The sequence below is a fragment of the Pan paniscus genome, chromosome 22 (genome assembly GCF_029289425.2).
Source record: "Pan paniscus chromosome 22, NHGRI_mPanPan1-v2.0_pri, whole genome shotgun sequence".
NCBI classification, from domain to species: domain Eukaryota; kingdom Metazoa; phylum Chordata; class Mammalia; order Primates; family Hominidae; genus Pan; species Pan paniscus.
In genome coordinates this window covers 36,144,561-36,161,359 of record NC_073271.2, presented here as the reverse complement: position 1 = coordinate 36,161,359, position 16,799 = coordinate 36,144,561, and the positions used below count along the sequence as shown (strand labels likewise).

General features: G+C 42.3%; 1 protein-coding gene across 3 annotated transcripts in view; it reads left to right on the top strand.

Moving 5' to 3' along the window:
* The window catches only part of DSCAM (DS cell adhesion molecule), an 827,811-nt gene that overhangs the window by 777,526 nt on the left and 33,486 nt on the right, over positions 1-16,799 (top strand). For 2 of the 3 annotated variants that reach the window (XM_034948080.3, XM_063601283.1), the window contains exons 29-30: positions 6,870-6,985; positions 10,600-10,776. In XM_034948080.3, coding sequence (XP_034803971.3) covers positions 6,870-6,985; positions 10,600-10,776 — 293 coding nt within the window. The remainder of the gene's footprint in view (positions 1-6,869; positions 6,986-10,599; positions 10,777-16,799) is intronic. The other variant, XM_063601284.1, reaches the window with a different exon arrangement.

Here is a 16,799-nt window from a genome sequence, read left to right as displayed (position 1 = left end):
TGAAGGTGTAGATGAAAATGATGTATTTGTAGACATGCCACAGGTAGTTGTCTTGTTGGCTGGACACAACCAATAGAAGGCTTCTCATTAGCCTGGGAACAGAAGCACGTAAAGAGGAAGTAGCTTTAGTTTTGCCTTCATCTAAATTTACTACTGATGAGGTCAAGCCTTCTTTCTAACAGAATAATCCAAGTTAAAAGAAAAGCACAAAAGGAATGTGCTATGCCCCATGCTCTTCAAAGGCTCTGCGTCTCCATCAGCACCCTCCACCAGGGCACCCTTCAGCTCCTCTTACCACTGTCTGTTCACTGTCTATTCTGGTCCTGGAAGTCACAGCCTTCATAGTTCATCCTCGTGTTAGGAGTAGCCAGCACAGTAGTTGCCCCATTCATAACCGTGGAGGGGATGAATGAAGAGTGGTTATTGAATAAGTACGAGAATGTTCACAACTGTGGAAGACAGAAATGCATCCTTCACAGCTTTCCTTTCACACGTCCACAGGCTTGTGATTGGCAAAGCTGTGACAAGTGTGTTACTTTCACGTCCCCAAACTCTATTTTCCACCCAGTCCCCCTCTTCAAATGTTCAGTTTTCTTGTGCTGTCCAACCTTTTTACTCTGTAAATACTGGAACACTCTGATATGAAGCATTTACACATATGGATTAATTGCCTGACGTGTTACCTCACCCTGATATTTGCATTTTAGGCCTTTCATATTGCAATGATTACATGAAAAGTGAAAAAGGAAAATCAGAGTCTAGGAAATAAGTAGGGAAAATGTCAAGGACTCCGATAGTGAACTCAACATTGCCAGTTTAGGATGATTTACGTGGGAGAGAGAGGGTGGATCTAGGACCTCTTCCCACTCCCATCACCAACACATTTGCCTGTGACTTCCTCCTCCATCTATACATATAAAATTAGTACTCTTTGTTATTTAAAAACTTCCCATGTTCCATATCACTAGTATCTTTGAAGACCGAAGGCAGTAGTAGAATGCCATTGGCACACAGATTCCATCCTACAGACATTTTGTTTGGCCATACTGTATTTCAAAACAATGTGAATCGTAGGTAAAACAATGATATGAAGGATAAGTCTTTTCCTTTTTTCTTTTTCTTTTCTTTTCTTTTTTTTTTTTTTTTTTTGAGACAGAGTTTTGCTCTTGTCGCCCAGGCTGGAGTGCAATGGTGCGGTCTTGGCTCACTGCAACCTCCGCCTCAGAGGTTCAAGCGATTTTCCTGCCTCAGCCTCCCGAGGAGCCAGGATTACAGGCGCCCGCCACCATGCCTGACTGATTTTTGTATTTTTAGTAGAGACAGAGTTTCACCATGTTGGCCAGGCTGGTCTCGAACTCCTGACCTGAGGCAATTCTCCCGCCTCAGCCTCCCAAAATGCTGGGATTACAGGCATGAGCCACCACGGAAGGATAACTCTAAAATACATTTGTTGTGACTGATCTGATGAATGTTGGTGCCATCTGCCAAGATTAGGAAGATAGAGGCAGGCTATGGACTTTTGATTTTTTTGGAAGGTAGGTTGGGAGGAGGTATTGATGGGAATGAAAAGACCTATTTGGGTCATGTTGAATTTGGGATTATTTTTAAGGCATCCAGAGGAAATGTCAGATAGACAACTGGTAGCAGAAATCTGGAGCTCAGAGGAAAAGCAAAGATGCAAATTCCCTGTACAGTATCTCCTTCATAAGGGGTACTTCATCACATTTCCAGGAGAAGATTACAGAAATTGCATGAGATGCCTTCAGCCCGTGCTTTTTGTTTATGTGACATTTATGGGTCACAGGGAACACATCCAAACACACATGCACTTGTGTTAAGCAGATCTGATAAAACAAAGATCTGCTTAACACAAAGAAGCTGGAAAACAAAGAAGTCAGAGTCACTTGACTTGTAATAACTGATCTACCTAATAAAAGAAATTGTCAAAGGTAGACTTTAAAAATATGAATTAGTTGATGACATTTAAAATGAGGAGATTTCACATAAAATTTGGCTTTCTGATTTCTCTTGAAAATGCCCTGGCCATACTAGCACCGCGGAGGTGATAATGGTGCCTGGAGGTAGGCACAGTAGCCCTTTAGAATGGCGTGACTTTTGCTCACCACCGCAGCCCCCACCCCTACCCCACCCCTGGCCTGCTTCACCAGTCCGTACACTGAGCAGGGCTCCTTCAGCCCCCCAGAGAGCTTCTCCTCCCCTCAACTGTGCTCTGCACAACCTACCCTGGCCCCCTCCCCTATCTACTCCCAAACTGTAAATCATGCCTTTGTCCAGAGGCTGTGAAACTGCGGGCTATATTTTCTGACATGTTCAACATTTGCTCAATTAGGATGATTTGCTTTTTCTCTTCTCCTCGTATTCTAGAGTACATTCCTACTCCTTCTCCCTAGCCTCTGAGAAAGACATTAGCAAGCATTCTCTATGAATAGGGCAGTTGCTGTGGTTGCAAGACCATCTGTTGATAAGAGGAGGAATTAATTATGGTCTTCCTATTGCCAGTTACCAGCAGGAATTAGGAACAGTAAAACCAGTAATCACAACCACTTATGATAGTTACAGTGGTTTTCCTTCAAACGGTCAAAGTGATTGAAAAGGAAGAGAATTTTCAAGCTCCTCCAATAGGTGGATTTGTATGGGATTAATTTAGAAGTAAAAGCAAAGCTTTTACCCATGAAAGGTTGGTTCAATCTAAGTTCGGCAGGTGAATGGGCCAAGCAAACAAAAACCTCATTACCTAACTGGTCAATTTAGGATCAACCATATTTGGACATGGCCCAGGGGGTCCAGACAAATCATGTCCATTGGCAGAGAGAAAGATACTGAACAGTTACCCCTGGTCTGTGTTGCTGTTTTCTCTAGAAGTCAAAGGAACTGGCAGCCTGGTACAGTGAGAATACGAACCACAAGTCTGTGCTCTAGGCCGCATGTGGCCATAAGCTGGTTTTCAGATCTTAGTAGGTCATTTTACCACTTTGTTTTCCTTACCTAAAAAATAAAAATAAAATAAAAAATTCAACATTGTTTCTAGCTTTATCACTCCACATTCTGTGTTCTAAATGGATGTAACATTTATTTTTCAACCATTTTCTACCAAGAAGTATCTGCGTATTTCAGGGAGATTAGCTGAGGGCCAGGCCAGGAAGGCAGATTGGACAGCAGAACATACCCACTCAGTCTAGGTCCCCAGGGATCCCTGGCCTGGCAGCATCACCCATTGCTGGGCTTCGTGCTCCTAGATATCCACCTGTTTCACCCATGCACATCACCCCAGAGAAGAGAGACTGCGTCCCTCACACCCAGACAGAAAGATTGTCTTTTTATATTTTTATGTAAGATTTTTATTTTTAAAAAACAGCCTTCTAAGAGGTGTTTGCTCCAAAGAGATAACTGTATACTGTAGAGAGCTAACATATAATGTTTAAGGTCCAGGAATCAGTATTAGCGAGTGAGTTGGGTGTAAGCAGAAAAAGGTTCAAATTAGTTCAGCTTTTTTGATGTTCATATTTTTGTGCACATAATAAAAAATCTCTACCCTAGTGTTATAATGAGCTATGCTCCTAACAGTCCCATAGTCATTGTACATTTAAGGAATGTTCTGTGTCATATTTGGGAGGATGATGGACTATGAAGACTTTGAAGAGTGGCAGTGGCTGCAAATAATTGATTGGCTAAGCTGGGAAATTCTCTGCCCTATGAAACCGTCTCTGCTCTCCTCTTCTTCTCATTTTATTCAAACAACCGGATGGCAAATAAATGGATGGTTGAAGATTATAGCTCAATAATAACTAATATGTTTAGCATGATCCTAGGCCATGCAAAAAAGATGCAATTTTTGCTGCCACGGTGAAAACATTTGGACTCTTTTTCCAGGTTGCATATGAGGTTTGTTCAAATCACTTTTTTAAGGTTTGCTGCCATTCTAATGACCAATTGTTATCATTTTTGAGGTTCACAGAATACAGAGTGATAAATATAAATGTAACAATAGATTGTCAAAAGTGACAGCAAATATTAAGTAATGAAATAACTTAGTTGGAATCCAATGACCTTTTAGAATGAGAAGGATATTATTGCCTCAAAACAAAGTCTTGGGGACATCTCACTCAGCTCACGTTGTGCCCTCAAAATAAATCAATGTGAGGATTTACTTCACAGATATTTATTGAGCACCTACTTTGGCCATATAGTGTTCTAAGTTTTAGGGAGACACAGGAAACAGAGCAGGTGAAGAAAACCCCGGTGGAGCATATTTTCCAGTGAGAGAGGCAGATAATGGATAAGATAAATCAACTAAGTATGTGCTAGAGAGTAATAAGTGCCAAGCAGACAAAATTAAACAGAGAATGGGGAGAGGACACAGAAGACGTCCCCATCGCAGGGCCAGCCTGGCTCCACTGGAAAGATGGCATCTGAGTCGAGCCTTGCAACAAGGGAGCCAGCTATGCGGGTTTTGGGGGTAGCAGGGGAAGTGTGTTCTAAACAACGGAAACAGCCAAGTGCAAAGAGAAAGAAGAACTGTGAGTGAGTCCGGCCAGGCGCAGTGGCTCACACCTGTAATCCCAGCACTTTGGGAGGCTGAGGCGGGTGGATCACAAGGTCAGGAGATCGAGACAATTCTGGCTAACAGGGTGAAACCCGGTCTCTACTAAAAATACAAAAAAGCCAGACGTGGTGGCGGACACCTGTGGTCCCAGCTACTCGGGAGGCTGAGGAAGGAGAATGGTGTGAACCTGGGAGGTGGAGCTTGCAGTGAGCTGAGATCACACCACTGCACTCCAGCCTGGGCAACAGAGCAAGACTCCATCTCAAAAAAAAAAAAAAGACTGCAGTGAACTGTGATTGCACCACTGCACTCCAGCCTGGGCGACAGAGCAAGACCCTGTCTCTAAAAACAATTAGCTTCTGAATCTCAAGGCTTGTTGGGCCGTTTTCTTATAGTCTTCTGAGGAGGAAGAATTTACCTCCAGCCTTGGTTGTCCTGGTTCGCAGAGTTGAATCATGTTCTAAATCTCGGTGCCAGCCAGTCGCAGTGGTTCACAGCCATTATTTAGCCTGCTTCCTGTGGCAATCTGGTAGCAGACCCCTTATTGTTGTTTAAGTATAGCCTGCACTTGGTGTTCATCGCTATTTAATAGAGCAGCCGCTGACTGCCTCATAACTATTCATGAAGAGCAGAAGGAACTAGCTCACACTTCTATTTTTGGTGCAAGGACAAGCTCAAGTCCCTAGTGAGGTTTCTAAACAGATCTTTGGGATATTCACAGAGGAGTAGTTCCCCATATGTTTTTGTGGAAATATAGCTTGTCTAAGCATGCCGTAAATGCAGCCCCCCAAGTAACCAAAATGCTCCTCATTTTATTTGATTATTTGAATTTTTCATTACTCTCTTTTTAACAAAATCAATAAATGACAAGTTAGTTAAGTCAGTAATTTGAAAGAGCATGGAGACCATGTGAAAAATCAGGACAAAAAGTTTGAATTTGGGCTCTGCATAATTAGCATGATGTAGGTACATAGCCCAGTTCCTTATCTGCAGAGCAAGCAATCTGGTTCAAGATCAAGTCCTAAGTAGGAATGTTGCACCTTTCAGAAGTTGTCTTTTTCATGGGATAATTTGCTTTTACTCAAATGAGGAGTATACATGGATCTCATCAGGCAAACATCTAAGGGGGTCCTTGAGTGACCTTCACTTTGGGATAGTTAAAGTTCTGTCCACCACTTGGTTTAAGAGTGGATGAGTCCTCATTAACAAGGAAGGATCGGTGGAGGCAGAGCCCTGGGACTTGGGGTGAATGGCTCGGTTAGAGGGGAAAGCATTTAAAATGTAGCATTGAGTATTCCTATTTTGGTCTCCACTAAAAGTAACACAGAGGTAAACCATTATTGAGTTAACTAGGCTCCAGAAATCTTTCTCAAAACCAGTGTTAACAACAATTGAGCCGGATTGATGGATGCCATAGATTATGCCATTGATTGGATTATCCAAGTGACTGCTGCTTCTTAGAGGATGCTTCAGTAAATACTATTTGAACATCTAGTAAAGTCTTATTATTCTGTAAAGACTGAACAACCACCATTCTAATGTGGATTGCTAATTAAGGTCTTTATTGACTTTTTTAGATTTTTGTGCAACGTGGAGTTTTTTTTTAACTGCAGGCTACAACTGAATCCGATTCTACCATGCAGTTTTACTACTTATTTTCATTTACTTTTAGAGAACAGCTCACTCTAAGAGTAATTTTCTGGTACACAAATTTTGAGATTAAATTATGATAGTAATTGCTTTTTTTCTATTCTAAAATGTACTATCAGTTAGGAAAACTAATGTCAGGGAAGCTAACAAGGTTTGTGATTTGCTTCTAGAACAAAAATAAAATGATACCAGATATAAATACAAATCCATTAGTAAAACTCCCATCCGACAAACAGCTGGTGCACGTGCTTTTTCCCTCACCATCTTTGGAATATCTGGTGCTTTATTCCTCACCATCACTGGAATATCTCACATCTGACAAATGAAAATGCTGTTGGTTTTTAATTGCTTTTCATTTGTTTCATTTAGCATTTACACAAGAAATGAGAACTTTCTAAAGATTCTATTGGTAGATGTAGAGCCAATCTCTATTGACAATTTGTATTTTCTGAAACTCCCCAGCCAGCTGAAATTTAATATTAATAAATAACATTTGAATGAAGGAAACATTTTCATAGTATGTACTTTTTCTGTTCCCCTCCCCACAAGGTATTTGTATATTTAGACAATAAACTAAGTTGGTATACAGGTGCATGTTGGTAGAATGTTAACACTGAACTGGATTTGTTAATGCATTACCCCATTTTATTCCCAGTAAGAATACCCGGACTTCAGATACGTTAAGCAAGCAACAGCAGACCCTGCGAATGCACATCGACATACCCAGGGCTCAGCTTTTGATTGAAGAGAGAGACACGATGGAGACCATTGGTAAGGTGCCCTATTTGCCACTTTACACAAAGTGGCTGCCACAGCCATGCCTTCTCAATCCAAACCCCAGGGTGTGGGAAATATTAGGAGAGCGTCTTGAAGGCTACATGAGTACCAAAGCTAGAAGGTAGAGAATTGTTCTTGTGAAGAAGAATCAGTACCAGCAAATGTGCAGAAAATTTGACTTATATATACCACCATATATGCCAATATGCCAGTCAGTTCCAGGCATTTGGGACAGAAATCCCTCAGCTCTGATCCATTTGGGATCTTTCCAGGGGAGGCTACGGATGCCACTCCAAGGAATAAATATCTGTAATCGAATACACATCAATCCAGAAGGCCTGCACTCTAAAGCCCCAGGTTGAAAATCCACTCCGTGCCCCCCTCATCAACTCTGATAATGCAAGCCTTCATTAAATAAAACTTTTAAACTGTACTTAACACTTAAACAAACACATGTCTTTGTACAGGGTATCTTCCCCCACACCAGTGCCCCAGAAACATCCTGCAGCTGTTTCCCCAGCAGCACTTTGGGAAAAACACCAGGGCCCTAGTTTTAGGGTTTCAGAACAGCCACCTTGAGGTTTTCTGGCTTGTTCAACCAGAACCCAGGTATCTTCACTCTTCCCAGCCTCTTTCCACCTGAAGTCCATTACCCCACACTGCCTGCCTCGATTATTCTATTTATTCCGGAGTGAAATACCTTATATTTCCTTTCCAATAATAATGAGAAGAATAGCTAACATGTATTGAGAATTCTGTAAATGTCACATAGTTTTTATAAGCACTTCGTGTGCATTACTTAATTTAACCTTTCAACCAACATATGAAAGAAGTCTTGCTTTTGTAACCAAGATGTAGAGAGGTCTGTGTAGCTTTCCAAGGTCACGGAGACAGGCGCAGAACCAGGTTCCCCACCTGGCCACACTCACCACCATGCTGTCTGTCTCCAATGACAGCTAGCACAGCAGCAGGCCACCTGCTTCCACACCAACAGGCTGCTTCCAAGAAACCCTCAACCAGAAGTTATCCAAGCTTTTGAGTGCCCATGGAAACACCCTGAGGCAGGCTCTGAGGCTGCCTCTTTTCAAACCTGGCTATGTTTGTTTTGGAAGGTGTTTGCTGGCATGAGTCCCAGGACAACCCTTTCTTGTGGTCTGGATAAACTGCCTGACTCTCAGCACATAGCCCAGCTGCCTCCTGCCGGGAAGGCAGTGGTAAGAGACCAGGTGGGCAGAACACCTCCTCCATCAACCATCACCCTTCTACTGCCCCACCCACCACTGGAGACATCTTGACCTAATGGCTCCTAAATTCTAAGGCCTGGGTTCCCCTGGCTGAAGTCACATTTGGTCCAGGCATAGCAGCACTTGAAGAAAGATTGGTCAAGTCCAAAGTGGCTCTTGATCAGCTAACTTCAGTGAAACACTTCAGTTAAACCATGTATGGGAGGTGGCACTACCTGCCCTAAAGTACACAAGATTTTATTAGCTTGCTTGTATCAGGACAAGGGATAAGCTACTATGTTTTGCTTTTGATTATCTTTTTTTGGGAAAGGGGAAGGTATACCTGGAATCTCTTTTGTTTCACCCAGTAGATTGGGCATTAAAACTAAAAATTTCCTTTGAAAAAATTTCAAAAATTAGAATGTAATTCCTTTGACCATATAATTTTATAAGTCATTTATATGCATTATTTAATTTAACCCTTCCAGCCAACATAGGAAAAGTTTCTTTTGTAACTGAGACGTAGAGAGGTTACATAGTCTGTGGAGGTCACCATGGTTATATAACACGGTTACAATATTTGCTAAATGCGCCTCACTAGACAATAATCCTACATATGGCTATGAAAATAGATAGCTAGGCAGATGCCATGAGTGGTCTATGGCCTTCCAAGAGCTGGTCACTGGGGGCTTAACACCAGAGGAAGCCTGCCAGTCATTTCCATTTGTAAATATGACCCTTAGCCAGAGATCCATCCCAGTCCATGCAGGATCATGTATCGGCAAGAGCCCTTGGCCTCCTTGTGATGCCTGACAATTGGTCGATGGCATTTTCTAATTACTGGGAAGTGGAACTGTGGTGCTTCAAAATGCTCTGGGCTCTGACCACAAGAATCCAGTATTACAGTGACATTAATTTCCAGCTAGAATGAATGGTTAACCTCATGCTCAGACAGGCGCCCAAAATTTTCCAAGAAAAGTGTGTAACCTAGCCCCGCTGATCATCTGGTGTGATCTAAAAGGGCCTGCCTGCTAGAAACTGTGAAATATCCCATCATTAATGAAAAACAAATGTAGACACGGAGCCTCTCGTGCTGGGTCCAGTTGTAGGAAGCTGTCTCTGTGGAAGAGCCACCCTCTTTGAGGAGTCGAGTGACCGCCACGGGGCCGGACCTCCAAGCCAAGCCCAGGCACCTGTTGTGGTGCCAACCTCACCGCACCATGCACTGGGATACTCACAGACATCTTGGCAGCCTTTCCTCTATTTCTCTGCCAGGAAATTTTATTCTAACTTTGAGAGGCTTTCCTTTCCTGCCAGAGACTGAGTAATTGGATTTTGTAAGGTTCATTCTGTTCAGAGCCTTTTTTGGGCACAGAAGTCGAGCTGTGTTGTTTACGACTTTCGCATCCCTGTTGCAGTGTCAGGGCAGGGCTGCAGTATGGTCCCTGCTGACTGATAAACTCTTAGCAACAGCATCCTGGGCTGCAGTCTTTGAAAATTTATGAAAAATCTGTATATCCTAGCCAAAGTCTCCCTTGGAGTAAAAAAGCTTTTTAAAAAGTATGAAACATATCACAAGGTAGTAATGAGAATCCTGGCCCACCAAATAATGACCCAGCTCAAACAGCAGCTCCTGCTCTAAGCACTAAGATGCCCAGAACCCATCCAAACCCAGGCTCCTGCCTCGCTCACCTTCAAGTGCCCACGGCAGTAGGACTTGGGAAGTCTGACAAGTGAATCATGTAGGAGAAGTCAGTTAATGGATGTTCTAGAGTGCTTAAAGCTTACAGGAGGTGGGAAGAAAAGGAACATACCTTGAGTCCTTTAAAATAGAGCAATCAATAAGCTCTGAAGACTGGCATGTTTTCTTCTCTTTTATTTCCCCTCCAAACATTAGCCAAGTTCAGAATGAGAGCAAACCTCAGTAGAGAGAACTGTAGTGGCGATTTTCTAGTCCTGCAAACAGAGCTTCCCAGCAGCCAAAGGGACCTGTCTTCATTGACAGCCTCATCACTGGTGAGGGGGCTGGCATTGCAGATGTCTCAGAGAAGCTTTTGACAAACACATAAATCCAGAGTTCAAATCAATGTTAGCTTAATGAAAAGCCAAGCCCAAAGAGAAAAGAGAGCTCCTTCTCTGCATAGTCATGGTTCTTCTTAGCTCATTGCTCCCAAAGCCAACCCCTAGGAAGAAGCTTCTATTCCTAGCACTCTAGAGTAATGCTAATTCAGTGCTTGAATTTGCAATCATTTTTGTCACTTTAGATGGGGCTATTATTGTGGTTGTCATTAACAATAACACAAGTGCCTCAGGAGAGAAAAGGCCAGGGAGTGGTTGGAAGGGAGATAAACGTGTTTGGCTTTCTGTGTTCCTGCCATCCTGTAGATGATCGCTCCACGGTTCTGTTGACGGATGCTGACTTTGGAGAGGCAGCTAAGCAGAAGTCCCTGACGGTCACTCACACGGTCCATTACCAATCCGTGTCTCAGGCCACTGGGCCCTTAGTGGATGTTTCAGACGCTCGGCCGGGAACGAGTGAGTGGTCAACAACGCTTAAAATGTGTGGGTGTTAACAATGCTGAAAGCATAGTAATGTTCTTTCTCTCTCAAATGAAAATGTGTGGCTTTTCATACCTATGCCTGAGAAACAAATGGGTATAATAACATCCCTAATTGGGATAATGAGCTGTTATTGATGGATCTTGGCTGTTATTATGTCAGTTGAATTACTGTTAGTATTGGTTACTATAAAAAGTGCTAGAAATTTCAGGTACATGTATTTATTTTTTTAATTTAGGCAACACAGAAAAGGAAAAAAGTAATCTACTTTAGTGTGTATCTGCTGTATGCCAGTATCGGGATAGAACGATGATATCATGCACGTTATCTTTGCAACAATCCTGTAAGATACTTACTCGTGAAGCAGGTATCATAGCCTCTATTCTGCAGATGAGAAAACTGTAGCCTCAGATAAATTATGCAAACAGTATAAAGTTGCACACATAAGTAGTAAAACCAAGATTCAGAAACAGACCCATCTATCCCCAAAGCTTATGCTTTTGCCCCTGAACACGCTGTTTGAGAAAAATTATAATTCTAGTTAATGTGAAGATTATGTTGGATTTTGTTATTAATATTTGCATCCATAATATATGGAAATTAATTACTGCAATGAAGGTGAATCCCCTAATATGTATCTAGAGCTTATTAATTAGATACTCTTATTTCTTCATAATTGGAATCGTTCCTAAATCTCTTTAAAGACTGAGAAATTGATGTCCTGATTATTATCATTTTGGAAACTTTGACGTCTAGCTTTCAAATCTCTAATCAATTTCTTTGCAAAAATTTACATTCTTAGAATAGTGTGTTATTATTAGAAAAATAACTATTATAATGTTAAAAGCTATTCTTCATAAATCCTAGCTTGGGAAGCATTTGCAAAATGCAGTGAGCTTTATGAAGTAAACCCATTGCCTACGAAATAACATTGTAATATACAGAAAACAGTTTCAGCAGGCATTGAAATTCATTTAAAAAATGTTTTCAAGAATATTCTACATTCTAAAGAAGTCTTTCACCTCTTCCTTTTGTCTAATCTTCTTACCCCCTTTCTTCTTTGATCACATTAATACATTCTGAAGACATAAACGGGATATGAGTGGGAATTAGCTTTGCAAAGGGGTGTGTGCCAGAGCCTTCCTCTTAAAAAATGATCCAGACTGGGCGCAGTGGCTCAATCCCAGCACTTTGGGAGGCTGAGGCGGTCGGATCACGAGGTCAGGAGATTGAGACCATCCTGGCTAACATGGTGAAACCCCGTCTCTACTAAAAATACGAAAAATTAGCTGGCCTGGTGGCGGGCACCTGTAGTCCCAGCTACTCAGAAGGCTGAGGCAGGAGAATGGCGTGAACCTGGGAGGCAGAGCTTGCAGTGAGCTGAGATCACGCCACTGCACTCCAGCCTGGACGACAGAGCGAGACTCTGTTTCCAAAAAAAAAAAAGATTCAAGGGCTTTGACATCTCTTCAGCCGTTGGCTTCTCCCTTGTGAACTGCCTGGTGTGGCTTGCTGCTACTCCAAGACACTGCTCCAATGGGTTTAAGAGCCACTTTTTTGCTGCTAAATCAGAAAAAGTTACAGATATTGAAAGGATTAGATTTTTAGAGCGATGCAGCGTTGGCTTCAGCATTCTGTTGGAAACGGTGGCAGAAGAGCAGGCAAAAGAGACAACAGAGCATATGCCCTGGGTCTCGTTCTCCACCTTTACATGCATCAGAATCACCTGGTGCCTATTTAAATATCAGTTCCAGGCCTCCCCCGAGAGATTCTGGCCTAGGAATCCGCATGGTAACAGACACCCTGGGTGATTCTGATGCTGGCCGTTTGGACCCCACATTGAGAAACACTGCCCCAAGGGTTAGAAATGTTTCCTGCATGTAACGCAGCAGGGCAGGACCCCTCCGGCACATCAGTTCTTCCTGCCAGGTAAAAAGCAACATGCATTTCTGCTTCCCTGTCAATGGTCAGCTAGCAGCCGAGAATGCATAAAGCTAGTCATAAATAGTTAAGACAGGAGAAGCAGCAGCCCAAAACAAAAGCACTGGCAACCTTCCAGCTGCATGGTCAGCCCCAGAATAATGGGGAAGTTGATTTGTTGGCATGTAAAATATCAACAGAGACATGAACCGGAGTCACAGCAGATACTGTAAACCAGTGGTCAGCGAGTGCCAGGCAGGACGCACATGGGAGGGACGTGTGTGTATATCTCATGGCTATAAAGTTGGAAGCAGGGCTGGAAATGTTAATGCGTTCATTCAGCACTCAAAAGTATTTATTCAGGTTTCACTTTACGTATATGGCTCAGTGCTGTATGATGGAGATACACCATGAGTAAGATGCAAAAAGACATTCATTTCATCCTAGTCAGGGGCAGACATTAGACATGGAACTAAAGTAGTTTTCCTTTCTCAGTAAGTCCTAGACAGAAAGAGAATGAAGCCATGGTGAGTCAGCGGGCGTGTGGAGCAGTGGGAGGGGCTCTCCTGGGTCCAAGTCATTCAGGAGAACTTCCAGTGAGGGGAAGACAAGAAACAAGATCAGAGTCACAGCAGGAGCAGAGGGGGCAGCAGGGAAAACTCCCAAGGTTCCCTGCATGATGAGGATGGAAGTGGCACTGGAGCACAGTGAAAGGCAGGGAAAAGGTGAGACAGAGAAACAGCTGTCCTCATCTTTCAGGGTCCCCTAAGCCAGTGCCTGGCAGGTGCATTTCATTCTGAGAGTGCTGAGATGCTGTCCCTGGGGCTTAGCCTGATGATCACAGGGAAACACTATAGCTTATAGAACAATGTTTCTGTCCTTTGTGCTGAATTTCACTAAATGATGTTTACCAACATCAAGCAAATCTACTCAAATGCATGCATCAGTCTCTGGTTCCCCCCTCACTCTCCAAATTGAGCTTATTAATTTAGCATTTGCAAAACCCTCTGTATTAGTAAAAGATCTGCTGGATCATTTTTTTCATTAAATCTTCCTCAAAAACCACAGTGTGAGGGACTGACAACACTCCGTGTTTTATTTAGAGTTAGAAATGGTAGGTGACTGGCCCTACAGTGGGTTCAAGAGTGAAACCCATGAACTTTCTGAAGCACAGTCCCCCACTAGCTTCTTGCACCAGAGCTTCTCACCTCTGCCCAGGTGTTTATACCTCTGTGAATTCCATGGAGCCGGTTCTTCTCACCACAGTTTGGCATACTTGCAGAGAATCATTTGTATTCTCTATTTTCTCAGCTGGAGAACACATCGTGATTCTATTTTATATGTTAGGACTGTGTTGTGATTGCAAGAATTCTTTAAGAAAAGCATCTAAAACATGTTGCTTGCATACCAGAATGACTGCATTGTAGAAGTTATGTTTCTAGGCATTTTATTAGTTTGCCAGAGGGTTGCAACAGATTCTTATGAGGATGGAAGAAATCATAACAATTTGCTATTTATCTCTGTCAGTAGTGAAAACACATCCCTTGGCTGGTTCTGCTGCACTGATTACTTCTCTGTCTTTCCTATGGATTATAATACACTGGAAAACTAGGACTCTATCCATGTCCTCATCCCCATACCAGCCACAGTGTCTGACACAGGCATGTAGTGGATAAATACCAATCAGCCATCAAGTTCTGAGATCAGAACAATGGGAATGGAAAAGAAAAGACATTGAGTCATGTTTGCTGCATAGGAATCATGGGCACGGCCAGCTGTGCCTGTCCCATGTGCCCGGAGCACCTGGGCACATTAATCTCATTTAAACTTCAGGACAGCTCTTAACATGGGTGATGACATCACCTAGTCTCAGAGACTAGGGGATTAGGCAGGTCTGTCTGACAAGGTCACTTGGCCAGCGACACAGCCAGGGAGTAGTGAATATGAACTTCCAGCCCAGGCAGCCTAATTCCAAAGCTCTCACTCTCAGTCATTCTACGTGGCCTTTAGGTAGAGATACTACATATAGGATATGTAGAGACTAAAGAATAGACTTCACATTCAATGACAAGAGCTTACAACATGGACTTGAATCTTTATTGCTGAGACTTTGAAAGAAAAAATGCCCTCTGTTACCCAGGATGGGACTAGCAGTGGCCCTGAGGGAAATACCTGGGGTGGGTGAGGTGCATCCAGTGGTCCAGGATGTAATAAGTGCTAGATAAATATTTTTTGGTTACATGAGGGAGTGTTCAGATCTCCCAGTTTCATCCTCTCTCTGAGACAACTAGTAAATTCGTTATGTAAAGCTGGACCTCCACAACTGCAAGATATGGAAACCAATGGCACAGATGAAAGCAGATTAATACCATGATCACAGTACACATGACATGTTCTGTAACCTATTATCTACAAAATCCTCTCTCATCCCAAACTCAGGATAATTAAAATAATCTGATTCAATGGGCAGAAGCTTAATTAGGGTTCAAACCCCATGTTGAAAGGCCATGAGCTATTTATATCCTGTGCCCTCCAACTCATGGGCTGCTGAGCAGGCATGAAGTTTAATCACCGAGTTTTATTTATATTAGAATGCTGGGAGCCTAACAAAATACTTTCCATGAAGGGGCAGTAAATCCCAGCGTTTATTTGCTTAGTAGATGAGCTAGTGAGTTACACAAAAAAGGCTTCCCTTGGAATCCAAGTAAAAATTATATTTTAGCTGCTATCTTAGTCATTAATTATCATACAGCAGAGTTCAGTTCAGGTACAAAACAATGGCTCCAAAAACCAAATTATTAAAAAATAAATGTGTCAAATACCCCAGTATTCTACATACTGAGGCAATTTTGACCCTAGGATGCCTGCCTAGCGCAGAACAGAACTGAGGGCTGTGGTTTAAGGAAACTAATATCATGACCTAAATTTTCAACATTATCAGGCCACCAGTAAAACTGTCCTCATCTAGAAAAAAGAGATTATGAATAAAATTAACTTGAAAAGAGACCAGGCTTTGAATCAAGGCTGCATGTGCGACTTTCCCATGGAATTTTCCAAGTAGGGTGATCTCAATGAGGAAAGGGGCTATGACAGTGAAGATCTTTGCCCCACCATTGGGGAGTGAGCTCAAGCAGAAGAAATGAGGGTCAAGGTTTGGGGGACTGGGGAAAATAAGTGTATCCTTGAAGTGGGACTAGCAAACTATACCCCCCAACCACCCCCCAACTTCCATGCCAGAAGTAAACCTGCTCAGAATGAGCTACAACAGTTGTAGTTGCAAGAAACTTAAAGAAGAATAAAAATGAGAATTTTCAAAACTTATGTAAGGGACTGGGTAATTTTCTGGAAAAGACTCATTAGCATTTAAATAACAAGCTTCACTTATTTAAGCTCCACTTATCAAGTCGATAGTGCCTGGAAGACATTTAGCCTCTTCCCCATCATAATGTTTTTCTGTCTTTTTGAGGGCCTCTTTCCTAGCATTTCGGTGAAGAAACCCAATTATCATTCATATCTGGTTGTGAAGAGCTCCAGCATAACTCATTTACATTCTCATCAAGGCCAAAAAAATCTTCTAATGAAGTCTTCCATGGAATTGTGCAAGTAAGGGATGAAATGTGTCTTAAAATCAATGCCCCAGAGAATATTTACCAATATTGAGTATTCTGATGATTTAGGAGATCTTAAAATCTATCTCTTTGGCTGCCGTCTTAACGTACCTCTCCAGCAACACAGAATGATAGATTAGATTCAAAGTCGAATTAACTAGAAACTTGCAATGAGGAAATCTCCCGTTTAAAAACAAAGTCATTGCACCTTCCCAGTGTTAGCCTTTCACATTCCAACATGGAATTATAAGCAAGCCAGGGTCATGTAGACACAGCACTAGGAAACTTAGACACTCAGGATTTGGCCATATGTGGTCAAGTAACAGGCATTATCTGAACTGAAAAGGCAGAAGGTTTGGGTTATAGTTTTATCACGTTAACAGCTATGTCACTTCTCTCTGAGCTTCCATTGCCTTCATAAAGTGACCCTAGGTCTATGAATTCCTTCAGAAAACTCTGTATGTCAGGGATTATTGTAGGCTCTATGAATGGATCCAC